The 25,268-nt window shown below is 46.2% G+C and overlaps 1 protein-coding gene across 2 annotated transcripts; it reads left to right on the top strand.

Annotated features, from left to right (window-relative positions):
- The first annotated feature begins 1,049 nt into the window (after window positions 1–1,049).
- On the top strand, window positions 1,050–25,135 carry lmtk2 (lemur tyrosine kinase 2). 2 transcript variants are annotated; one of them, XM_076024129.1, is made up of 14 exons: window positions 1,050–1,573; window positions 6,640–6,773; window positions 6,949–7,102; window positions 7,304–7,377; window positions 7,546–7,664; window positions 7,776–7,863; window positions 13,163–13,293; window positions 15,896–15,980; window positions 16,572–16,693; window positions 17,319–17,468; window positions 17,770–20,815; window positions 21,463–21,592; window positions 21,951–22,190; window positions 22,475–25,135. In XM_076024129.1, exons 1-14 carry the CDS (start codon window positions 1,471–1,473, stop codon window positions 22,501–22,503), a joined length of 4,605 nt encoding a protein of 1,534 aa, XP_075880244.1. In that variant the 5' UTR covers window positions 1,050–1,470; the 3' UTR covers window positions 22,504–25,135. The 2 variants fall into 2 exon arrangements, with proteins under 2 accessions (XP_075880244.1, XP_075880243.1); XM_076024128.1 differs by having other exon boundaries at window positions 7,301–7,377.
- The last annotated feature ends 133 nt before the right edge of the window (window positions 25,136–25,268 follow it).

The raw sequence follows: 25,268 nt of genomic DNA, 5'->3' as shown, positions 1-25,268 counted from the left end.
AAAAGTGCAGACGGGGGACTAGTTTAGGGACAATGTTTATAAGAAAGTCACTGGGCAAAGAGAACAACAGGTGTACATGAAGCTCAGGGAGGGCTTTGCCGCTGTTCAGGTTTTAATTAAGGCAGCCATAAGTTCCGGGAATCCTGAGGGGAAAATGTTGGCCCATTAGTGTGTGATGTAAGGCTTGAAGATCTTTATAGTATGTACTTGAACCATCATCACAGATAGACAAACAGTGTGAACACTATGAATGGCTCAGTTACAGTAATAATATATTTTTTAAAAAAGGGGTTTGGGTAAAAAAAAAACAAAAAAAACCCAGCCAGTTTAGCAGAGGGAGGCCAGATTTCTCCCCCACAAATAAGAAGGACGTGTCACAAATTAAAAAAAACAACAAAACAAAACAGTTTTACTGTATTTAATGCAGCCAAGAGAGGTGCAATAAGATGACCGGTATAGAGGGGTAGTTTATCCCCCCTACATCATTTCATATCTATCACCAGTAAGTTAGTGCCTGTGCTCTCCTATAAGACAGATTTATAGGCTAAGACTAATGAGAATCTAAATAAATAATAAATAAATAAATAAATGAATAAATAAATAAATAAATCGAAAATGTGATAAATAGCTAATTTCGAGAGAATGACAAAGCATAAGCACTGTTACTGAACTCTGGCTTGGCTACCACAGGGAAGAGTGGGAGTCAAAGGTATTCTGCTGCCCGGTAATAGTGTTATAAACACGTTGCCATCTTGAAATGTTGAACAACACTCCACCCCATCACGTTAGTTTTAATCTCGGAAATATGAATAATTGACAGAAGGCAAATCAGTGGCTCTCTGTAATCACCCCAGTCTGTGTCACATGGTTCGCAAATGACTGCATGCAGAGCACTCTCCAGCTTTGTTACAGGATTTCCACGACAGTCAATAAAGCCCAGCGCTGATTCGCTGCGTGTTTCCGATGTACAGATTTTCTTGGTTGTGATTGGCTCGGGTACTTGTCATACATTCAGGTATATATTTTTTTTTCAACGCCCCGTTCCGTTTTGTGACGTCGTGGAATGAACATGGCGCTTTGGAGGAGAGGTGTTTCCTCATAGTCGGGCTATTGATTAACTTATTTTAGACACGTTGCTTCTGAATAACATTCCTCTATACGTAGCAGACATGAACGGTCGCGAAAGGCTGCTTTCGCGTCCGTGGACAGCGGGCAACCACGACTCGTAGCGGCGTTTGTTTTCGTCAGCTGTAACTATTAGCATCGAGATGCTAACCGAGGCTAGGGACGAGGCTAATAGCAAGCGGCTCACGTTCGTGTTAAATACGCACAAACTATGTTCGTTCTTGTGTGTTAGACCGGCGCTGCACACACTGTCAATGATTAAAAGGTCAAATTGACAGCTGCTGGCATTTTACTGTTAAAAGGACGATTCAAATTAGCCAGCACCTCGTCAGCTAAGCTGGAAGAATGAAGAGCGGCCATGGATGTGTTTTGTTGCTGGCCACTGGGATTTTTCTGTCAGCATTCTGTCTGTGCGAAGGTGCCCCTCTTCTCCATCTACACAAACCAGGTGAGATACCCGACTGGAAGCCGACAAACCGAAAAGCTCGTGTTTATTTCCCAGATAGCCAGCTTGCAGGTGCTTGTGTCAGCTAACATTCGCCGGGGCTAGCAGTTAGCAATCCGAAGCTAAAAGCTAACAACACAACAACCGGTATTTCCTGTATTGATATTTCTACATACTCTGTATTCTATGATGCATTGTCGAGCAGCTCTGCATTATATCTACAAAGCATCGCCAGCCCTTCAAATATTGCTCATAATAGCAAATCGTATGTCTCAGTCACGATTCGGCGAATAGATAACAACGTCAAACGCTAGCCAGCCTTAAGCCCCAAGTGTCACTTTCGTTTATTTCACATCGGATGATATGTAAACCAGCCCATTTTAATTCGAGTTCACACACATGAACCTGCCTCCAACCAGCAGTTGTGCGTCAGTGTTGATATAACACAAGTGTGTTGCAACAGCAGGTACAACAGGGTGGTTTAATCTTTCACTGGGGTTTGGTTCAGTCATTGACATTTGCCCAACTTTGTGGGGCAATGAAATGGACCTTGGTTTATCATCATGGAAAGTGTTTCTTATTGTTTGTTAATTAAAAACAAAACCCTGACCTGCCCTTCACCACTGTTGTTTTTACAGGGACGTTAATGACGTTAACGTTAATTTTAGATTGAGTGAATTAGGTCCCTTTGTAGTTGAAAAATGTAGATCACATGATACTTGGATTAAAGCACAAAAGGGATTAAATATTTGTTCTGACAGTCTCACTGAATCCTATCATCATGAGATCCCTGATTTATTTCTTCTACAATTCAGTTTAAACAAAAACATCTTTGTCAAAGACAAACGTTTGTTTTCTTACTTCACCTTTTATTTAATACATTTATTATATTCAATAGTCTGCTTGCTTGAGTTAATTGAGGCCCGCAGGTGAATGCGCTGCAGTGCACAATATGTAACCATAACCTATTCTAAGCTTATTGACACCTGTCAATGATTAACAATGATGACATTCACTTTATTATAGTGCAGCATGCAGGTGTTGCAATACCAGGAAGAGTGTTTTGTTGTTGCTACCCATTAACTTGTTCTTTACCCAATTTCTGTAGCCGTCATGTGATGCAGTGCAGAATTAATGCTACAGTGTTTTTATTCAGATTTTGGAATACTTCACAGAAGACGTATTAAAGAGTGACAGCTGGAAAGCCAATTGCTAAGTGGGTTTTATATGATTACGGGTGAAGGTGGATAAGTAACCTGTTTATGATGTCTAACTGCAGTGCCACTCAGGTGATACAACAACTTACGGTATGTCTGGTTTTTACGTCATTTTGGATAATGACCTCAATCTCACCTATTGTTACATAATGTGGACCAATGTCAGTAATTATTTTTTGACCATATCTACAACAAGTCCTGACATTGAACGTACGAACACCTTTATCTCACATTTCCCGACGTAAAGCAGCAGTTACAACTGTTGAAGGTTCCATATTATTCCTACGTTCCCATCTTTGTTTTTCTTCCTGAACATTGGTGGAACGTCATCACATGAATGATGAGTTGTCTGAAACACTGCAGAGAAGATGGCATATTTGACCAAAACATGGGTGTCTCAGAGGGCGGGTGTTAGGTGAACTTGGATGAGGTATCAGTGCACTCCAGTCCACCACACCACCTCCTACCCTCCAGTTCAACCTTGGTCGCTGATTGCAAAGCAGTGAGGCAGGGCCTCCCATTTTTATGTCCCTGACCGGCATCGAGCCTACAACCTTCTCTGTTGGGGTTGCATATTATTTTTGCACAATGTTGGACCACTGAAATACAGTTGCAATTAATATTTTAGGTCCCAGGCCCCTTTGTTAGCTTGATGCCGCTCCCCACCACTGCAGACAGTCACATCTCAGCTGAACCCGACTATTTCAGCCAGACTCTGCCGTCCTTCGCCCTGCGTGTAAAAGCGCAGGCTCCCGCTGCTGCGTGTGCTGCTGGGTGAAATCGGTAAAAATGGGTCAGCCTCCCCCTTTGCGTGAATGCCTATTGAAATATGCAGTGGAACTGAAATAAAAGCTGGCAGCTCCCGCCATATTAGTCCCCAAAAACCAGCTGAGTCATTTGGTGGCGCCCGCCAAGTCATGATACGCAGCCGTGGCTGAGATGAGGTCCAACTGAGCAAGAACGATTCCATGTTGAGCTGCCACGACCCGTCTGCTGTTCATTCTGTCTGTCTGAGCGCGGCAGCAGCAGCAGCACCCAGCAGGACTCCGGCAAGTGCCGCTTGGATTTAAAATAGCTACCTGTAATTACTGCCAAATCTTTTCCACTAGGCAATAAAAACACTCTCCAAGTTAAGCCGCTGCCACAGCGGATTTACTTATGTTGTTTCATTTATAATTGCAGATGCAAAGACGTGGGAGGAAAAGTAAAACCAGGACCGTTTTTATCTGAAATCAATATTCAATCAGAGGACGATGTTGCGTGTGAACGTATATGCGTGCGTGTGTATGTGTGTGTGGCGTTAAGGAAGATTTCAAACGTGAGGTGTCACCTGTCGTGGTGCCTGCAGCGTCAACCTTCAAATTGGTGATTATTAATTGTCCGGTTTGAAAGACTTGAAAGTTGGGAGTGCGTGTCTGCACAGGGCGGCGTTGCCACTTGGACCGTGTCTGATTAGGGTTTAATCTTTAATTCCTCTTCTCATTCATATTTCAAACGCAGAACCTGTTTATTTATCGCAATCCTCGTTGCAGAGGGGTTGGCGGCAGTGCGCAGCCGGCGCCAGATTAGGAGGTAGAACGTTGCTGCGCTTTTACCGTTCGCAAGTACACGAGCACATTGCACTGATCAAAGGCTTCCACTCCTGGGTCTGTTTGGTCAACCAGCCCTGCCTGTGGCTGCTGCTGAAGGTTAATGGAAGTCGAGCACTGGCTCTCAGTCTTTGGCGATTCTTTTAATCATAGATCTGACTGGATGAGGTGGTCACCCAGCGTCTTACCCGCCACTCTGCTGAGCTTTGCTGTTGGCGAAGTACCACTGGTGGTCAAGTCACAGCATTGTGTCTGGGACTGACCTATTTTTCCAGCCTGCAGTTCTTTGGGTAGTCACTAGGCTTTATTGGATGTCTACACATAAAGAAATGATTTCACTCTAGATTCAGGCCTCGTAAAGTTTACAAGTTTTTTAGGTTAATGGTCCACACAGGGTGATACTCAGTGATCCAATATGGGACAATTGGAACTTTTGACAGCCCGCTGTCGGTGTTCTCTGTTTTGTCATGTGGGTTAAAGACCCTAGTTTTACGCATGCTTCATGTGAGGCTGCTCCCCCTGGAAACCTTGAACCTTATTAAATTAGCGTCTTATCTGGCAACCTGGAAATCACAACACTCAACGGTCAATGAAGCCCGTTCTGCTGTAGATTACATTTTAAAGGTTTCAAGACTAGGTTGACCTGAACATCACGTACGTGTCTGACACTAGCAGCTAAAATGGACAGTTGTTGTTTCTCTGGGCACTGTGTTAATAAATCATCACGGCCCTGCTTGGCAGAGGCTTTGGTTAAACACCCTGGTGTGGATGTGGTTTGAGTCTTTTGATGCAGTGCTGCTGTAGGTCCATGTGACTCCCGACGGTGATGACCAGTGTGGACCAGGTGTCCAGTATGGACAGCCTTGCTCGTTCTCAAAGGGCTTCCCACATTTTTTTCACTGCAATATCGTCTCTCTGTTTCCCTCCAATTGGGGAGCGGCAGAACAGTCCAGTCACAACAACCTCTGTTGGCAGAACAGCAGTGCAGGTGAGCAGAGGATGTGCCCCTCAGAGGTGTTTGTAATGGAGCGGAAGGAGGGTCTGGAGGTGTTGATTCTCACCCGCCAGCAGACATGTGACCGTCGGGGGGACAGAACAAACCGGAAAGACGGCCACTCGCCCTTCAGCACGCTCGCACGCAGTTGTTGTGACGACAGAGAAAAAGAATGTTCTTGTTCTCTTTCAAAACTTTCTCAGGTCTGTTTTAGAAAATCCACTGTCCACTTTTGTCAAGTCAGACACACTTATTCATTGTGTGGGGCGTTGGCTAACGAAGGCTTTCATATAAAACCGAGCCCAGAATAGCCGTGTGTGTTGGTCAGCTTGTCGTGGTGAGAAAGCTCAGCGGGAGGTTTTTGCAAGGCGGCTGTCCACCACAGCACCCGCTGCAGCGGGCCAACAGCATCGGCAGAGCAGCAAGAGCTCGGGCCAGCTGGAGGCGGGAAGCGAATCAGCTCCCGCCGAGCAGCCATGTACCCTACTAAATACACTACCAGTCAAAGGTTTGCACACACTATATGAATTTAGTGTCTTTTCTTTCATTCTCAAAAAAAAAAATATGTATGAACGCACATGGAATTATGTAGGAAACAATAAAAGTGTAAAATAACTCAAACACGGGGGCTCATTTGTCGGCCAACCTTGAACAGTGAAGGAGTTATTTGAGACAGTTATTAAGAGACGGTGTCTTCCTTCATTTTTTAGCAACATTGAACTGAAGCAAATGGGAAGGAATATTGTGGTTTTCCATTTTTTCAGTGATTACTCCAGTAAAAGGCAGCATGAGTTGCTCATCTAGATTGCTTGAACGAGCAAATGATAATAATAATAAAAAAAAACAGAGATCCGCAGCTCTCTGCTGTTTGCCACTTATGCGGTTTATCTCTTTAGTGCCTTTCAAAAAAAAAAAACCCAGGATGGGATCCCAATGGGATGTTGTTCAGAATTAATTGACGTCAGAGAAACTGATGTTTACCTCCTAGTGTTTTATAACGACTTTGTCTTGTGTGACGTCGCGTTTTCTCCCTCCACTGCAGAGGTATAAGAGAGCCGCGCTGGAGCGCCGCACCATTTTGTTTTTGTTGTCAAACTTTTATGTTGTGGGTGGATTCAAAAAGCGGAGCCAGCAGCCTCACAGAGCGCCGTATCTCTGCCAAACACATTTCTGTTTATGCTCATCACAAGGCTTTTTTTTTTTTTCCTTCTTCTCCACCACCCAACTCCAGCTCGGCTCAGCGCACTCTCTTTGTTTGTCTCACTCCAGGTGCGGGCACTGGCGACACGTTCTCGGCGTCGCTCTACACGTCCCTGGTGGTGTCGCTGACGGCGCTAGTGGCTCTGGTAGTGTTGCTGGTGAACTGCGTGACCTGCTGCAAGGAGAGGGAGATCGACTTCAAGGTGAGAGTCTCCAGGCCGGCAAGTGACCAGGATGCAAGATTTTTTTTTTTCCCCAGGAGGGAATGGGGATAACCACGCCCCCAAACTCTTTTGATTGGTCCCTGCTGCAACGTCTCTTCTGCTTTTGGGGTCTTCTTGCTCATTTCCCGTCTCTTCCTGCTTCTCATCCATGCAGGAGTTTGAAGACCACTTCGACGATGAGATCGACTTCACACCGCCGGCAGAGGACACGCCCTCCATCCAGTCGCCGGCTGAAGTGTACACGCTTGCTGTGTCCCCAGTGGCCCTTCCCGGACCCCCGCATCTCCAACCGCCTGGCCACATCGCAGGTTAGAGGCCCCTCACTGTTTTTGTCAATCCGTTTCTTTCTTTCTTTCTTTCTTTCTTTCTTTTTTTTTTCAATTGTTTGGTTGGTTTGGTGTAATTTCTTCACTTCACCCAGTGTTTAAAGAAGGGTGTGGAATCTATGAACAGTAAATGGTCGGATTACCATGTTTCATCCATGACATTTTGTGTGTTTTTCCCAGAAGGCCCTCCAGGTTCTCAGTTGCCACGTCACACTCTGAGTTACATCCAAGAGATTGGCAACGGCTGGTTCGGCCAGGTAACATTGATTTTTATTACCATCCAGCGTCTATAAACTTTGTACTGATATTAAAAGCTAGATAACCTATATTTGTCAAAATAAGCGCAGAAGGAAGATATTTTATGAATCTGTCACGACTTTAAAAATATTCAAAGTTTTTCTCCTCCTGTGTCTGTGTATTGACAGGTCATCCTGAGTGAAATATACACAGATCCAGGTGGCACCAGAGCGGTGGTGAAGGAGTTAAAGGCCAATGCCAGTGCCAAAGAGCAAAATGATTTCCTCCAGCTGGGAGACCCGTACCGGTAAACCTCCCAAACTGTCCCCTCTGACCTTCAGTCTTTAATCATGTGGGTTGTTTTCTGTTTTGTGTTTATCCTTTTTTGAAATGTGTTCTGGGCTCGTCTCTCTTTCAGAGTTCTGCAGCACCCAAACATCCTGCAGTGCCTGGGACAGTGTGTGGAGGCCATCCCCTTCCTGCTTGTCTTTGAGTACTGTGAGATGGTGAGTCAATGTGTTTTGGAAATCGCTTCAAAAGAAATCTCGAATTACGGCTTATGTGCTTCACACCTTTCAGTTGAAACGCCTGCAGCTCTCAATTGTACTTGGTCAAAATTTTAGAAATATTATTTTTGTTTTGCAAAAAACCTGTCATGGAAACGCAGCGAGTGACCCAGGCTCCATCACCCCAATTTACCGCTTCTCCTGCGGGTCCCGCCTGATCCCTGGACACTGGGAGCCTCTCACACCAGCCAACGACCCACTCACCCCGGTCGCTAAGCCAGTTAAAGCCCCGGCACCTCTCACATTCCCACCCATTAAAGCGACTGGCTCCATTTACGCTCCGCAGGTGTCGCTGCTGCCAGTTGCTGTGTTTGTGCATTTTTATGGCGCAGCGTCCCTGTGTTGGTAAGGGGCAGTAGGGTTCTAAAGCAAACGCAGCCGTTCCTAAATAAACCCGAGGGGTTGCCTGCCGACGCACACACAGAGTGGGAAGTGCTCCCTCTACCACAGAAAACCAAGTGGGCAAGAACAAGCAGACTGAGATACACCTTTGAGTCAGCCCGGTTTAAAGTCTGCCCTGAAGTGGACTCTGGGGAATTGAATGGTGTTGATATCCAACACATGCCGAGTTTGTCTCCTGCTGATTGCAAGGAGGCTTAGCTGTTCACGGTCAAAGCCGTCGGCCTAATTTTTTTCGCACCTTCGCAGCGAAGAAGTCGTTCTTCTTCTTCTGTTTTTTTGCAGGACGTAAACGACGAGCGACACTGCCACCCTCAGCGCTCAGCACGGCATTGCAGGTGCAAATGAGCATGTAGCGGCCGGAGTGTGATTTTTATCATTCAGCAATTTTACAATAACGATAACACGACGTTGCTCTAATTGTTGCAGCCCTAGTTTGAACTCTGATCTCGAGAAATAAAAAAAGTTTCTTGATCACTGGGAGCTCAAACCCGACAGGAGATGACAGTCATTGATGACTGACACTCTCCTGTCACCGACCACTGTCGTCTGCAACCCTCCCTTCTACTCCTGGCTTACGTTTGGTTGTTATTTAACATTATATGAAGCTTGTGTCTGTGGTGCGGTGTGTATTTCCGCTCTCTGGCCGATGCTCCAACATCTTACTCGCGCATAGCAAAGGGAAACGCACGTCTGCAGCCAGGATGTTGTAAATACGTCAGCACCTTTGCCGCCGTCTCTTTCAGTCTCCGTGAGTCGGCAAAGCGTCCAGCGGGGAGGTGGGAGGTTGCGGTGGTGGCGTCGGCTGCCAGGAGTTGTGTAACCAAACAGGTTACGGTGGTCTGCAACCCCCTTGGCCCGGCCGCGGTGCGGTCGCTGTGGTGTCTCCCCACACCGAGCTGCGACAGGAGAGTGAGTCACTTGGAAGGACTTGCGAGTCATTGAGGAGAGCAGCCCGATGAAGACCACCTCCCGTTTGTCAAATGTGATAATGTGCGCCGGCCTCGCACAACTGAGTGATGCCCGGAGTCATTATCTCCCCTCCCCTGCCCACTCCTGTTGTTACAAACGCGTTGCAAGTCTTTCAAATCGGGCCTTTTCGCCGTTCATCCCGAATGCCAGAGTCGTCCTCGGCGAGCCGCTTGTCAGTCAGCGGCTGGATGTCGTAACATGAGGCGTGACACTGCAGCCGCGCGGCGGACACGTCTAACCCCAAAAAGCCGACGCGGCGGCTGCGACGACCCCCCCCCCCCCACTAACCCGACAGCCCGCTGATTGATGGCGGTTTTTCCGTCCTGTATCACCCGTGCTGGGTAACCCTGACTCCAAGCATTTTGGACATCAGAATACATGCAGCAACTGGTGCAGGGGCCACAGAATGTCACATACCGCAGATTGAGTGAGTGACAGCCTCTAATGCACCCCCGCACCTCCTCCTCAGAGCCTTCTCTGGTTCAGGGTCTCGGGGGCTAAAGCCAGTTGGCTTCTGGCTGTCGAGAGTCATTAATCTGCTTTGTTTATTACCGTTGTTAAAAGCGGCAGTTCCCCCTGTTATTAAAGTGAGTTTTGATTTGTTGTCAACGCATAGTGTTGTTGCCATTGGCAATGGGACTGGGGTTTACAGGAGAAGGTCACCTACATGACTGCTGCTGTGTTTTGCTGCATTTTTAAATACATTTTTCTGATTGAGATTGTTTCAAGCCTTAACTTGCAACAAAATGATTTGGCATCGCATTTTTTTATTTTCAGCATTGGTTTGTTTTACGATCCTCTACTTCTTAGTTTGGTTGCTTAGTCTTGGCTCTTAAACGATGTCCGTCTGTCCGCCCGTCCGCGCCGCGCTGCGCGACAGCTTCAAGGATGATCCATTGTCACCGACTTGCGACCAAAGATAGACTGCGACCAGATTCTGACAGTGTCAGGAATTTGGGATGAGCATCTCACAGTGAGGCTGCGGCTCTGGTCGTGCACCGACAACCATGTTCAATTCGCATGCAGATTGTTGTCCACTGCCAGGTTTGCATTTTCATCGCAGGCGTCAAACTGTTGTTTCACCCCAGTCCGAGTCAGAGCGGTGTGGAGCGGTGGAGCAGTGAGTTTGTGAAATGGTTAAAAGTTTCAACCGTTTCTACTCTCACAAACCGTGAGAAAGTAACTCAGCGGAGTTTTTTTCTGTTATTAAGTCGCGTGTTGGCTGCAGCGTTAGCGTCTGTCTCGGCTCTTTATCCGTCAGACACAAGCCCTAATTGTTTTAGCCCTGTGCACCGAGTGTTATTTCACCACCAACACCAACCACCACCGCGCTCCATCGACTCCCCCTCCGAAACTCAGCCCTGATCACCTGCTGCCGAGCCATCACAGGCAGACAGACGCTCAGGGTGTCGCTTACCATACATTCTAATATAACCCTTCCTTGAAGACGGCTTCCCGGAGCCGCGCCTGTTTACCACGCTGCGCTTCCTTTAATGTTTGTTGTTTACGCGATGGCCGTCGGACGGCCTTACGTAAGAGCTGCGCTTTAAACCCGCTCGCAGGGGAGGGGGGGGGGGGGGGCGGGTGGCTCAGAGAAAAGCCAGCCCTTTGTTCCGGCGCCCGGGCTCGGGGAGCGCCGTGCTCGGCGACTGCATGTGACCTGACATTTTGAGCAAACATGCCCCCGTGTGATGTGACTCCCGCGCGGTTCGTTGTGTTCGAGCAGCTGGGAGCCGGTGGGAGACGGGAAAATAACGAGAATGTTACAAAAGGGTTTTCTGCAAAAAGTATTTGCACAGAGTGTGTAGGACTCCTGCATACCAATGAGTTCCGTATTGGAGATGTTAACAGTTAATCGCTTATTGATTAATTGTTGATTAAGAATTGAATTGATTAAATTAGTTGCAATTAATTGCAATAATTTTTTTTTTACAAGTTCATATCATTATAATGGTGTACTAGCAGGAGAGAGAAATTCACCTGTAGACACTGTGATGGTCACAATATAGAACAAGTTACTTTTAAACACCTTTTTTAAAAAACAAACAAACATTGAAATGTGATTAGAAGTCAACTCAAAGTCAGAGGATCAATGTTTGGGGTGTTTTTACTGCTCTCTAATGTGAAAATGGGTCACATTGGACCCTCAACATTATTTAAGGGTTCAATAATGTCTTTCTCACACATTTCTCATTGTGAAATTTAGGTTCTCAAGACAAATCGGCACTCATCACTTAACCGTTAATTGATCAATAAGGTCAATCAACTAACGATTAATGTATTAATCGATCACTTGCATCCCTATTCCGTATTATATATATACTGTTCAAGTCATAGTTTCATCATTCAGGGGGGGAGCAGCGCTGAAGGTTTTACAGTTGGAACAGTTACAAATCAGGATTGTAAAGCTGTGTTGATTTAAAATTATTTTTCGCAGTGTCCTTTCTTCTTTTGTCTCTCTTCTTTGCCCCCACACTGTGGTGGTCGTGCCCCGTTCATATGCGTTCGTGCAGACATGTGAATAACTAATCTGGGCTCCCCGCATCGTGTCATAATACTCTCCAGCTGCTAGAGGGAACCCTCGAACTGAAAGTGCGTGGTAGAGGGACGAGAGGTCCATTTTCATATCGGGTTTCAGTTCGTGCGCGGACGTCAAAGCTCGGGGGAGGTCACTCGGGGAGCTGGATGGTTGATACATTTAGGATGACAAGTCAATGAGACTATTGAGAGGAAATGCATAACAAGTGGGCTCTTTCAGCTGCCGGTGCACTGTGGTATTTAGAAAAAACGGGTCAACCGATGTCAGAGATGTAATGTGTTTGTGTTTGCATTCGATAGAATGTAAGAAGTCATTTTAAATCAAAAGCAAGCAGCAACTATTGTGTCAAAATCCCCTCCAAAAAAAAATCACCTGCATTCGTCATCCAACTGATTGAACGGCCTTCTGTATTCTTAAGAGTTTCTATTTATTTGTTTATCTATTTATTTGTATAATAGTATAATTTTATCATTTGGACTCGATGGCAAATAATGCGCTGATGGCTTAGGAAACCTTGCTTATCCCTGCCTCTGCACAGTTTGACTGTCTTTTGCACATCTTCTTTGGTTGTTTGTCGTACATGGATTGATTTGAGTGTTTTTGTAACTGCTGTATAGTTTTGTCGATCACTGTAAAACCCTACAGTGCTGCTGACCCCACTCCTTTTAAGTGTCACCCAGTTTGACCCACTGAGGCTTCAAAACAACCAAACCACTGAGTCCAACTCAACTTGAATGCGTAGCCATTAAATTAGTATGTGGTGAAATTGTATCATTTGATTTATGTCTGGACAGACACCTGTTATTCAATTTGGCTCTGCGGGACTTTGTTTTGACTTCCCGGCCGCTCAGTGTGATCAGTCTGACGGGTAACATTAGACCTGATATCACCCTCCAACCATGTGCATTTGTTTATTTATGTCGGGCTGTGACAAATCAACTCGGAATGCCTCATCTGCCGGTGTGGGACCCTCTTCCACATTTCAAAACGAGTTGTTGTGTGTATTTTATTTTACATGTATCGCAATCAGAGGATGTAGTCATTCCTGAGCAGAGCTCACTATTTATTAATAAGTCTTTGTGACACCACAGTGTAGCGGTCCGTTAGACTGCGCCAGCCATATTTGGTCCTCTACATCACCAGTGAGGCCACAGCAAGCCTGGTCTGCTGCCCCAGTGTGGTCGTCGCTGTGCAGTGCATGAATCTCATCTCACCGACTCACCTTCAATTATGAATCAGACTGGTCGTGAGGGAAATAGGTGTGCGTCTGTTCAGACGTCCTCCGCCTCATACTGACGGCCTTTGCTTCTGTGTGTGTGTGTTTGCCAGGGGGATCTGCGTGGATACCTGTCTCAGCAGGACTGGAGGTTCAGGACCGCTGAGTTGCTGCAGCTGCAGCGGATGGCCTGCGAGATCGCCGCCGGTGTCACTCACCTCCACAAACACAACTTCCTGCACAGGTAGCAACGCTCATGCGGCGTGCAGTTAATTTCTCGCCAATGAGCCGGACGCACAACTCTCACATATTTTTTTTGCCTTCGATGATGATGATGATGATGATGATAGATACTTTATTAATCCGTCACAGGAAATTGAATTGTTACAGCAGCAGTACGTTATTCATTCATTCATTTATTTAACACACTTGAGTAACAACAACCAAAATAAAAACAGATCGATCCACAAAATGCGTTTTGCAGTTTTAGACTCATGTTTTATAGCATTTTGTCTTTTTTTTCTTTTTTTTTAAAGCCTTCAATTTGGTGACATTGGAATATGAAAGTTCTCATTTTTCTACTAAGCTATATCGAACTCTGTCATATCTAATATGGATTTCAATTAAGATTATTAGTATTTTTGTAGATATTATTTGGTGTAATTGGAACCTTTTTACAACATGTGTTGTATCGTGGTGAATATGCGTCTCCGGACCTTGTAAAATATGAAAGACCGAGGTCGAATGTGACTTGCACTGTAACGTCACTGGAGGCCGACTGTTCTCCAAAAAAGGCGTGCATGGCAGGGAGGCAGCGTTTCGTTTTCATTTTTACCCTTGCACAGCTCTCGATGCTCCGCTACTAGCGGGTGAGGGCGGGAGGGGAGGGGTCGGGGCACGGGTGGGGGGGTGGGTGGCTGCTGGGAACGCGTGGCTTGTGAATAACATACGCTGCTCAGCTCATCAGCTCCATCTTGCATGCTCAGAATAAGCCCGGGGAGTTCCAATTACACAGCTCCCACGCATTGCCACAGTGTCAGCTGTCCCCTGCTGCAGAGGGATATGATGATGCTGCTCTTTGCGTGTAAAAGGATAGCCCGACATTGGGCGTTGTTTCAATGGCGCTTGTATTTTGAAGGGATTCCTCAGGCTTCACATACTGTGTATTAAAAATGAATCAGAGTTTTCAGGAGGAAAACTGCTTTTGGCCCTTTTTGAACCGGTCATGAAATACTGCTTGAAAACCAAACAGGAGCCCGGCGACGCAACTCGCAAGAAGACGTAAATATTTGTGATGAAAGCATCCATATTCAATAAGACCCTGCTGGTGTCTTTTTGCCTATGATCCGCATATAATGTAAGTCCCAGAGTGTGAGTTGACGCTGGTGTCGCAGGGGGAAAAAGTGTTTTTACTGTCAGAGAGAGAGAGAGAGAGAGAGAGAGAGAGAGAGAGAGAGAGAGAGAGAGAGAGAGAGAGAGAGAGAGAGAGAGAGAGAGAGAGAGAGAGAGAGAGAGAGAGAGAGAGAGAGAGAGAGAGAGAGAGAGGAAACCCAACTCCCTACTACTGATACAGTCCCATTGAACCAGCTCTGTTGCATGGTAGCAAGCAGATTCCCCCAGTTGTCCACTTATGTGGACACACATGCATGAACCAAACGTACCCGTTTTGTTGCGTTAAACTCGCTGCAGTTGAAGCACTTCTCTGTGATGTGTGTCTATGTTGATGTTGCGATGACAACAACGACGGTCAAATTTCAATCGATGGTCTGGTACCTCAGACATAAAACCGCCCAGCAAGAGTCCGGTAGGCTGCCAAGTCTGAAACTGAGACTCTGTAAAAAAAAAAAAAAAAAAAATCCCAACTCATGCCACCCCTCCTTCCTAAAACCATCATGGTGTAATGTGAAAATTACGTCTGCGCCGAGTGTTCTCGTTTTAATTCCCTAAAGAATCTGCTCCCCTACATTTATCCTGCTCTTGTTTTTGCTGATACAATATTTGACTCTTATAGTGCGTGTGTATTTTTGAACCCGTGTCTTCACACCGAAAGTTGCTCGTCAGCTGCCGTGTGACTCCAGAAAATAGAGATTTTAATCCCAACGAAACCCTTACCGGGATCTGGGAAGTGTGAATGACGCGCTTTGCAGAAACTGCCGCGGGTGTCTTATTCGAAAAGGAGCGAACATCGCCGCGGAGGCAGAAGTGGCTAAATGAGGCGGCGCTACTGTATGTTGGACCCGGGCCAGGGGCAGAAGGCGGGTTTAAAATAAATCTCCATTCATCTTGCGTGGGTTTCAGGGGTTCTGACAGTGGCCGCGTCGGTGCGGGTAGCGCCGGCGTCAGCACTTGTTTGCTGTTTGGCTGCAACCAAAGCTCGCCTCCCTCGCCCCGGCGTGAATGGACGACCATATGGCTGCTTTATCAGCTGGCGGGGGGAGGCGCTCAGAGCCTCTTACGCCATCTCCTGGCAGCCTTACAACAAGAAGGTCCGCACAGTAGCGTGTTTCCCTCCAGAAACCAAATCCTCCCGCTGCATGCACGAGTCAGGAATAGCTCGTGTGCGAGTCTGGTTTCAAGGTGAAGAGCAGAGGCCAATGAACTTAGAGGAATTTCCTGTGTTTTCCCCTCCTTAATTATTGCGTGGCCTGTACAAGGTTGTGTGTCTGCTCACCTCTTCCTTGTCTACAATTTAACAATGTGAACACATAAGGGTTATCAGTATAATATCGGTGATGATGCGAGATCAAGGTCGTATCTGTGAATGTGGAATCATCAGTGAATAAACTCATTTGGAGCTAATTGTTTTCTGCTGTGTAACTTTAATATCCCTCTATAATCTCTTACAGTGATCTGGCCCTCAGGAACTGCTACCTGACCGCAGACCTCACTGTCAAAGTTGGAGACTATGGAATTGGCCCATACAGATACAAAGTGAGCATCTTTATATTTAGCCATGTTACCATCATTTTTTTTTTTTTTTTTTATCAATCATGTTTTTGGTATCGAAACAAAATATTAAATGCAACCACTAATTTCTTTTTGTTTTAAAACTTAACATTTGGAAGTTAGAGCGGGCTTGATTTTTTTTTTTTTTTAAGCCTTTATTTTCCTCTAAAATATCCTGAAAGTAGTGATGTCTGACAACCTTCCTCAAAGTAATCCCAGGCTAATGTTGGCCTTTGGCTTAGTTTTATATTCACCCAAGAGATCTGAGTCGAGTAACTTGACTCATTGCAAATTTCTCGAGCCTCTTTGCTCATCTGAATTCTTCAAATACTGCTGATCTGTCAGTGTGGCTGTTTCATTTAGCACTTCTAAGGTAGGATCATTCACTAAATCTATTCCTGAGGAAAACAAAAATCAAGAGGCAGAGTGCAAGCGCAAATTGTGGCTGAGAAACAACCTAAACACCTGTTGAAGCACTTACTAATCACTGTTGTGTGCCTTGTTTTTTTTAAAAAGGTTTTTAAAAATAGCATAACACTCAATGTGAAATGAGATGTCTTTACGCGGTGATCATAGGAGGATTACATCATCACAGAAGACGATGTGTTTGCGCCTCTTCGCTGGTTGGCTCCTGAACTGGTGGGTGAACGCCACGGCGGCGTGATTACGACGGAGCAGACCAAGCCCAGCAATGTGTGGTAGGTGCCAGATTCCTGCTTCTTACTGACATTACAGGACAGGTTGGAAAACGTATTAATCACAATGTCCAAGTCCAACCAAATCTCATTAAAAATAAACGCCCATATTATACCCTTTTTTTTTCTTTTTTTTTTTAGATCATTATTTTTTGTTATAGGCGCCAGTGAAGAGGCCTGGTACGGTTAACCAAAAAAAATCTACAGAACTCCGGAAAATGACATATCAAGCACTTTTGTTATAGCTTCCTGCAACAGGTTTACTGCTAAAACTGATGCTTTATTGGACCTTTCACATGTTTAGAAAGGAGCAAAAGCAAAGTGTTCTCCAAAGGTGTGGATGCAAACCTGATTGGGAGGTGTTGTTGCGAACAACTAATCTGTGATGTGTGAGGTATAGCTGAAATAAGTGGAAAGTCAAGAACTACAGAAAATGTCTTTGTCAAATTAGCTCACTTGCAGTGGATCATGTGGCGTGTTGGTGTTACGGTACAGCTTTCAAGTTGTTTGACTGGCCATAAAACATACTGTTGATGCTTTTATGGTGGCTGGGTCAAGAGGTTAAGGTCAAGTTGCACTTGAGCTCTGCAATAGGTGCCAACAACTCTGTCTCCCTCATTGTCCACAGGGCCCTCGGGGTCACACTGTGGGAGCTGTTTGAGAACGCCGGGCAGCCATATTCTCATCTGTCTGACCGGGAGGTTCTCAACCATGTGATCAAGGACCAGCAAGTCAAACTCTTCAAACCACAGCTTGAGCTTCCTTACTCTGAAAGATGGTAAATATTTTCATAATATGCCTTTTAGAGCAACATTGGAAATTACTATCATGCATTATATCCAAAAAAGAATAGGCTAACTTCTCTCTGGATGCTCAGAATAATTTCTGCTTGTAAGCGTCTTTGCAGCGACAACCATTTTTAAAGCAGTTAATTTTCTGAAATACTCAGCACCATTGAAATTGAGCTTCAGGTAACTGTTGAACCCCTCAATGCATCAGTTGTCTAGAGCATACACCGGTGAGGTTATCGTCTTCTTCTTGTTCCAGTAGCTGATTTGGGGTCTTCTTTGCAACTGCAGGTACGAGGTGTTGCAGTTCTGCTGGCTGTCTCCAGACAAGCGGGCGACAGCAGAGGAAGTCCACCGTCTTCTCACCTACCTGCGCATGCAAGGCCAGAAGGACATCGAAGAGGACTTTGAGCAACGCTGGGACGCTCTCAAACCCAATCCCACCGCCCGGCAGACCACCGTCAGCCACTCCTCCTTCCCAATCCTGGATCAGTTTGCTGACGACGCCCTACGACAGGAGATCGACGAGATTCTCACGGTCACGGAAACCAGCAAAGGATTGAGCTTCGAGTACGTTTGGGAGGCGGCCAAACACGACCACTACGAAGGCAACCACGGCCGCTCAGGCTTGGATACGACTCTCAACTACCACAGCATGTTCTTCCCTGTTTCCAGGGAAGACATCCAGGCTCATTTCCCCGATCCCCAACAAAGAGCTGCGGGCAAAGAAAGCGGTGACATTCCTTCGGGTTTACCTGGAATCGTTCCAGTCTTTGACGCTCAGAAACCATCGGACGGAAGTGATTATTACATACAGCTGGAGGAACAAGGGGAGAGCAGGGGAGATGGAGGCAGACGGGGCTTCAGTACGGGTCACCAAGACTTTGTTGTTCTCCAAGATGTCCGTTTGGATGAGTCTAGCACAGATGCAGATTTCTTCCACCAAAGCATCGACTCCAAGGACTCATACCTACCCGACAGCCACGTATGGTCGTCTCTTGAGAACGACAGTCCATACCACAATAACATTTTCACCGAAGGGGAGCCGAAGCAAGAGGACTCTCCCTCTTGGAGAACAGGTTTTGTGGAGCTTCCTGAGCGCAATGGGAACTCTTTCCACGAAGGTATGCCTTTCGAAGGCCAGGATTTGGACGCATTTAAAAACTATGGGGATTCTTTTTTAGGGGATCGCTCAGAAGCCCCTCACCTCCCAGATACTTTGAGGCTGGAGGGGGAAACCATGGACGCGAGGCGGTTTCTGAACACTGAGAAACTGGAGGACAACTTTATGTTTCTCAAAGATCAGAACCTTCTGAGAGATCGATCCAGTTTCCCAAGTCCACAGGATAATTTCCTTTTGCCTGGTCTGGCCCATGAACCAGAGGACACGTTCAGAATGCGTTCTTGGGACGACCTTGAAAACCTGACCAGCTTAAAAACAACAGATACTTATTTGAGGCCTGCAGCCAGTAGCATATCTTCCACAGAGGAGCGTGTAGACCCTCCAAGTGCCAGTCTGGTGGAGTTGTGTCAGCCTGGGGCGGGAAGTGAAACAGTGGTGCCTTCAATCACGGTTGTCGCAGATGATAACTCGAGCATCCAGCTGCCAGTTAGAAATATTTCTTCCAACGAAGACCTTGGTCTGACGCAGTCCACAGACAGGGTTCAGGACTCTGGTTTCGATTCTACCTCAGAGAGGTTTGAGATCACCGTCACCGGTCAAGTTGATAGCAACGCGCCCACAATCTCTGAAAGTGCCGTTTCAGACTTTCTGTGTACAGATGCCACGATCCCCAGCCTTGAAGACAACGTTGGAACCTCAGCAGACAAAAACAGTAATCCCTTTGATAGCAAAACGCCTGAAGTCTTTGAAGTCCCCACCTTCTCCTCAGACAACGGTGATGGCGAAGACCAAACAAGCAACAACCTCTTCAGTGAGCTGATAGAGGAAGCTGACCTCGACCTGGAAAACACTCTGTCCGACCACGAGGAGTCTCTTTTGGACACCAACGGCTGCCCTGCTGTCAGGTCTTCACTGCTGGTATCTGGGCCATCCTTGGACCAGATCAGCCAGGACAGTCTGCTGGAGGACAGTGCGTCCACCAATTTACCCACCGTGGACAATTCGGCAGAGACGCCCGACTCGCTAGACTCTCTTGACATCCACAGACTAGATGAACAAGCGGAAGAGTTGAGCACACAAACGGCTCAACACAAACTGCAGCCCCCCTACAAAATATCGGACAGCGGCTACGAGACAGAGAACCTGGAGTCTCCGGAGTGGAACTCTCAGCCCGGCGTCGGCGACCACTCCCCTGTCAAAAATGGCCTAGGGGTGGCTAGAGAGGAGGGAGAGGAAACGGAAGAGACCATGTCAGCAACCAATTTGGTTCCACCAGAAATAGTGATATCAGAAGTAGAGGCGGCGCTGAACGCCCAGCACGACGATCCTGACGAGGGTCCTCAACCAGATCAGGTGGCCCCAGTGGAAGAGCCGCTCATGGGCAGCAATTACAGAGATTCTGCGTACTTCTCGGACAACGAGTCGGAACCAGAGAAGAAGTCAGAAGACAACGCAATAGGAACCTCTGGCGAAGACGCCTGGATGAGGAACTCTGACGATGCCGGAGCTCCTGCTCTCCAAGCACAGTTGGAAAGAGACATAGATTCATTATTCTCTCTGCCCGAATTATCATTAGCTGCTGAAGAGCAGAGATCAGAGTCGTCTGATCGTCATGCTGGAGAGACTTCAGGTGAAACGAGAGAGAGATCTGCGGAGGAGGTGGGACTTAATACGTCTCACATCAAAAACGGCAACACAGCTGAGGTTTTGACAGGAAGTCAGCCCGACTTGCTGATAGATCTCGAACTGCCGGCCCCGCCCCCTGCTCCTCGTCCTCTTCCTCCTCCTTCAAAGCTGCCACCTGAGTCTTCCGGCCACGCCAAACTCACCCGCACCTACGCCAACGACGGGCAGAAGATCAAAGAGCCAGACGTGGAAGGCCGCTACTTGGGGAGGCGGGAGGCATCTGGCCCAGAGCGGCCCGAGGACGGTGCGGATGCCGACGAGGAGGACGAGAACAGCGAGGACTCGGACGACGACGTCCACGCCTACCGGCTGCGCAGCTCCAGTGAGGACAGCGAGGACGACACGGTTCACCCGGTACCGGTCATCGTCTCGGACGAGAGCGGCGCCAAGAACCTGAAGAGCTTGTTGAAACCCACCACCCTCAACATCGACACGGCCACTTCAGCGGGACCTGGCCAGGGCGGCGCCAACGGCGCCAGGAGAGCCGTGTCCTTCTTTGATGATGTCACCGTCTTCTTGTTTGACCAGGTAAGAAACAAAAATTGTCTCCTCTCAACTTCACTCCTATCTCAACCAAACGAGTCTCTATAAACAATTCAGGTCCGGTTTCCGTGCCAGCCACAGCACAGAAACAGCCCTCATTAAAATCACTAATGACCTCCTCCTGGCAGCTGACTCCGGTTTAATCTCCATCCTCGTCCTCCGCAACCTCCACGAGCATCACTCTCAAGCCCCTGCTGTGGTTTCACTCTTGACAAATGACAGTTCATTCATATTAAATCCATGACCTCAAAGCTCTCCCCCGGCATTCCAGGTGTGCCCCAGGGCTGTGTCCCAGGCCCCTTCCTCTTCATCATCTTCCTACTCCCACTCAGCAATTTTTTCCATAAATTTGGTATTCGTTTTCACTGCTACGCAGATGACACCCAGGTCTATCCGTCCGGTAAACCCGACTCCTCTTTTCCCCCCTCCTCCCTCACCCACTGCCGTATTTTTACGTAAAAATTATTTTCACTCCTAGTCAAATTCAGAATTAACTTCAAAATGTTTCTGTATACTTTTAAGTCTATCCACTTATAATATTATTCCTATAAACTGTTCTTCTGTTTTCTTGATGCATCTAATAAGCTCACCTCTCAGTACTCATCACCACTGTACAACTTCCTCCCGTTTAGGAGACGCCCACCAAGGAGCTCGGCGAGCACTCCACAGGTTCACACAGTCCGGTGCCGGAGTACCGCAGCCCTCCCACCTCCGGCTACCTGAACCGCTTCACCAACTCTGAGAGCTCCACCGATGAAGAAGGTGAAGCCAAAACCCACTCAATGCCGACCGCTTGCTGTTACGGCGTCGTTGCGTCTCAGTCGTTGATCAGTCGGCAGAGGGAGCCGTGGAGAATGTGGCGCCTTTTCTTGAGCGACTTGCATCCACTTTGGTGTCATGAACAATTTTATTCATTCATTTATTTATTTGCCTTTTTTGAGCATTACACAAACTCTAGTCATACTGTAATGTAAAAAAAAAAAAAAATCAAAATTTTAGAACTCTATTTATTACCGAATGCTCTTATTATGTGCCAGACCACTCAAGGCCTCCAAAGTTGTGGTCTCTCTGCCGTCTTTTGTCGGCCGTGCGCTGAACCTGTCCTCCAAAATCTCCGCAGGCGGTGGTTTCGAGTGGGACGACGACTTCTCCTCGCCGGCGCCGGCCTTCCTGTCCAAGGACGGCGGCCTCCCCTCCAAGTCCTTGTCGTCCTCTTTCTCCTCCCCGCCGCAGGCCGCCGGCCGGCCGTCGGAGCCCAGCTGGAGCAGCTCGTCCAGCTACTCCCGCTTCTCCATCTCGCCGGCCAGCATCGCCAGCTTCTCGCTCACGCATCTCACCGACTCGGACATCGAGCAAGGAGGTGCGTACGTCGGCTCCGCCACTCGAAAAGATGGTTTGTGTGCCAGGGCTGGGCAATCGTTTTGACTACAACAGAATCAGAGTCTTTGAAGCCCCGCTGTATTTAGCTCTTCATTGAAATGACTCTTAAAACAGTGAAAAAAAAAAAGAAAATTGAAACGCAGCTATTTTATGACTCAACAGGCCACGTATGGCCCCTGGGCCATAGTTTGCCCACGCCTGGTGTATGCAAAAACTCCAAAAACAAAAAATGTAATTAAATTTTTGTTTTCTTGTTCACCTTAGGAAGCAGCGAAGATGGAGAAAAGGACTAACCTTCTCAACGAGGAGCCCCTCTCGACAACACTAATAGTAATAATAATATTCATTTTAAAAAAAAAAAAAAAAAAACGGAAAAACTGACTAAACATGAAGCTAAGCTCACACTTTTCCCGGAGGAGGAACTGCTGAAAGTGGACAGATGACGAGTCTGTGGGACGAACCTGCAGACGCTTCTTCTGTCAGGCAGAGCTGCTCTTCGCCTGGAGGAGACGGCCGCGGCTGCAACAGCCAGCTTCAGGGGGACGGACGGACGGACAAAAGGCCCAGTCTGAGAGTCTTAGAGTCGGAGAGTCTAGAGACGCTTCGTCAGCTCGGTTGCCAGGTCAGTGCAATCAACCCGCAGCGGGGGAGCCAAGCCACTTCGAAGAGCCGTCGAGCACATTGCAAGCGTTTGTTTGCGTCAAAGTGTTCTCCTTGGCCAGGAATTATGCATTGACCTTTTGACCCTAAAATAATGATTATAATAATGATGGTTCTCATACTTATTATATTGCTCTGGCTTGTGAGGCTACAGCCAAATAGGAATAAGCTCTTTAATTTGAGCCAAACTGAAGATCTAAGCTTTGATTTGTTTTTTTTTTTTTGTGCTTCTTCTTCATGTCGTGCGATTATTTCTGTGGTTGCCTTTTTTTTTTTCCGTAACACCTCGGGCGTCGATCAGTGTTTCCCGACGAGATGGCGGCAAGCCTGCGCTGTCCTTCCGTAGCAACATTTTCAAGAGAGCGTTGCAGCTTCTTTTTATTTTAAAGAGCAGTTCTGCGCCGCTGTGTGATTATTTATGTTTCAAAGGAACTTTTACACTCGGCAGTTTCGTATATTTGAGACGTCTTGGTAAAGACTGTTCGGTGTCGTCGAGTCGACGTTTGCTCGGCGACATTCACGGCGGAGTCGTCGAGGAAGGAAAAAAAACCCGCAAAACTTTTAGTATCTGATGCTCAGATGGGTTCGTACGGAAGAGAATTGGAGGCCACAAGAAGAGAAAAAAATTCAGGTAAAAATAAAGTTGAAATTTTGAGATTAAAGTCAAAATTTCGAGAATGAAGTAGACGTAAAATAGATGAAAGTTTGTGAATAAAATCGAAATTTTGCAATTAATGTCAACGTAAAGTAAGTCAAAATGTCGAGAATAAAGTCGAAAGGCTCTGCGCGCAAGTCTATTGGAGCACTTCCACTTTCGCCAGTTTCCCGTTTACTGTGTGTGAACCTTGTGTTATACACCTGTTTTCGGCAGTGGGTAACTGGGTTAATCCAGCCTCCATCAAGTCTACTCGCCAATTTCCACTTTGGCTTTATCCACAAAATTTTTAACGTCGACTTTTTTCACGAAATTTTTTACTTTATGCACGAAATTTCAACTGACGGAAATGACAGTTTAAATAAAAATCTCCTTCCTGTAATATTTTTTTCTCTTCTTGTGGCCCCAAATTTTCTTTCGTAGTTTGTCCCACTAAGTGAGACACTGGGTCGTTTTTTTGTTCTTTGGTCTTTTGGTGCCTGTGATGCTGTAAAAAGAAAGAAAAAATAGGACAGCTGCACTGTTTGATTTTAACGCTACAAAATCTTAACTGACAAGTTGAATCGTGGTGAAAACCGCAACAGGGAGATTTTATTTTTTAAAAAGGTTTGAATGAAGAAACATGACGTGCAATCAGTTTCAGTGGTGGGAGTGGGTGGGAGGAGCCGTGGTGAATGTGGCGCCGTCTCTCGGGCGTCTTGCAGGGACTTTTAGCTTCACTACGAGAACAAAACAGTGTAATCACTGCTGCTTTCATCCACTTTGGTGTCATGGATTTTTTTTAGTTTTTGTTTTTGCCTTTTTCTAAAATCTAAAAAAAAAAAAGAAAAAGAAAATGTGTCAAACTTGATTCCTGTTCTGATGGAATTTTTTTTCTCTTCTTCTCCTGTTGTGTTTTTGAGCATTTCACAAACTCCAGTCTTCATGTACAGCTATTTAAAGAAAAAAAAAAAGAAAATAGAAAAGTTTTTCTTTCAAAAAACAAAAACTGTAAGTGATACAGTTACTGTATGTTTTTATAATGTCCAAGACCACTAAAAGGTGTGGTCACATGACCTCTACTCCACCTGTAGTAGATAGCGCCTGGCTCCGTACTGAGGACACTGTACAGTCCCGTAGACCCTCCAACCAGCAGCCCTGCCCCCTTCAGTCAGACTTGAACATTTTATTTAAATGAACCCTCTTTGTTGTCATTTTTTTTTTTTTTTTTTATTTGGACTCCAGTATACATTTGCTTAATCTTGCACATTTGAGAAACGTAACTTAATGTTGAACTGTATGTAAATGTACTTTTTTTTCCTTCTCTCTCTATCTCTCTCTGTCTGTCTGTACATGGGAAATGATGTTGTAACTGAGTTATTGGTATGAGGTTTCATTTTGTAACTTAAAAAAAAAAGATGAGTTTGATCAGAAGAACATATCACAGTCGTTGGCTAAAAACAACAACAACATTAAATTAAGACAGAAAAGCGGACGTGAAATCAAGTCTTGTAGAAAACTTGTAGATTTCAAAAAAATATTTTTACTTCATATTTATCATGCTTAGTGTAATTGAATGAAATGTTTATAATTACACTGTTTAATATGAAAATAAATGCAAATGAACTTTGTGACGTGGTCTGTTGTGACAGTTTCATTTGTACTCTGTGTAAAAGAGGATCCTACAGAAATGAGTGTATAGTAATGATATTCCTGATTATTAGAATTTATGTATTTTTTTTCTTCGCGCTCCAATTAGACACT

Source organism: Nelusetta ayraudi, unplaced genomic scaffold (assembly GCF_046127955.1).
Source record: "Nelusetta ayraudi isolate G7.1 ecotype Tasmania unplaced genomic scaffold, CSIRO-AGI_Nayr_v1 ptg000016l, whole genome shotgun sequence".
Classification (NCBI taxonomy): Eukaryota; Metazoa; Chordata; class Actinopteri; order Tetraodontiformes; family Monacanthidae; genus Nelusetta; species Nelusetta ayraudi.
Note: the sequence above shows the minus strand (reverse complement) of the source record. Positions and strands in the feature narration are given on the sequence as shown.

Excerpts from the sequence above, each read along its gene's own strand:
- lmtk2 (XM_076024128.1), top strand. The coding sequence starts at position 1,471 with ATGAAGAGCGGCCATGGATGTGTTTTGTTGCTGGCCACTGGGATTTTT. Across the intron at positions 7,103-7,300 it reads ACCGCCTGGCCACATCGCAG|AAGGCCCTCCAGGTTCTCAG; the intron begins GTTAGAGGCCCC and ends TGTTTTTCCCAG. Across the intron at positions 7,378-7,545 it reads GCAACGGCTGGTTCGGCCAG|GTCATCCTGAGTGAAATATA; the intron begins GTAACATTGATT and ends GTGTATTGACAG.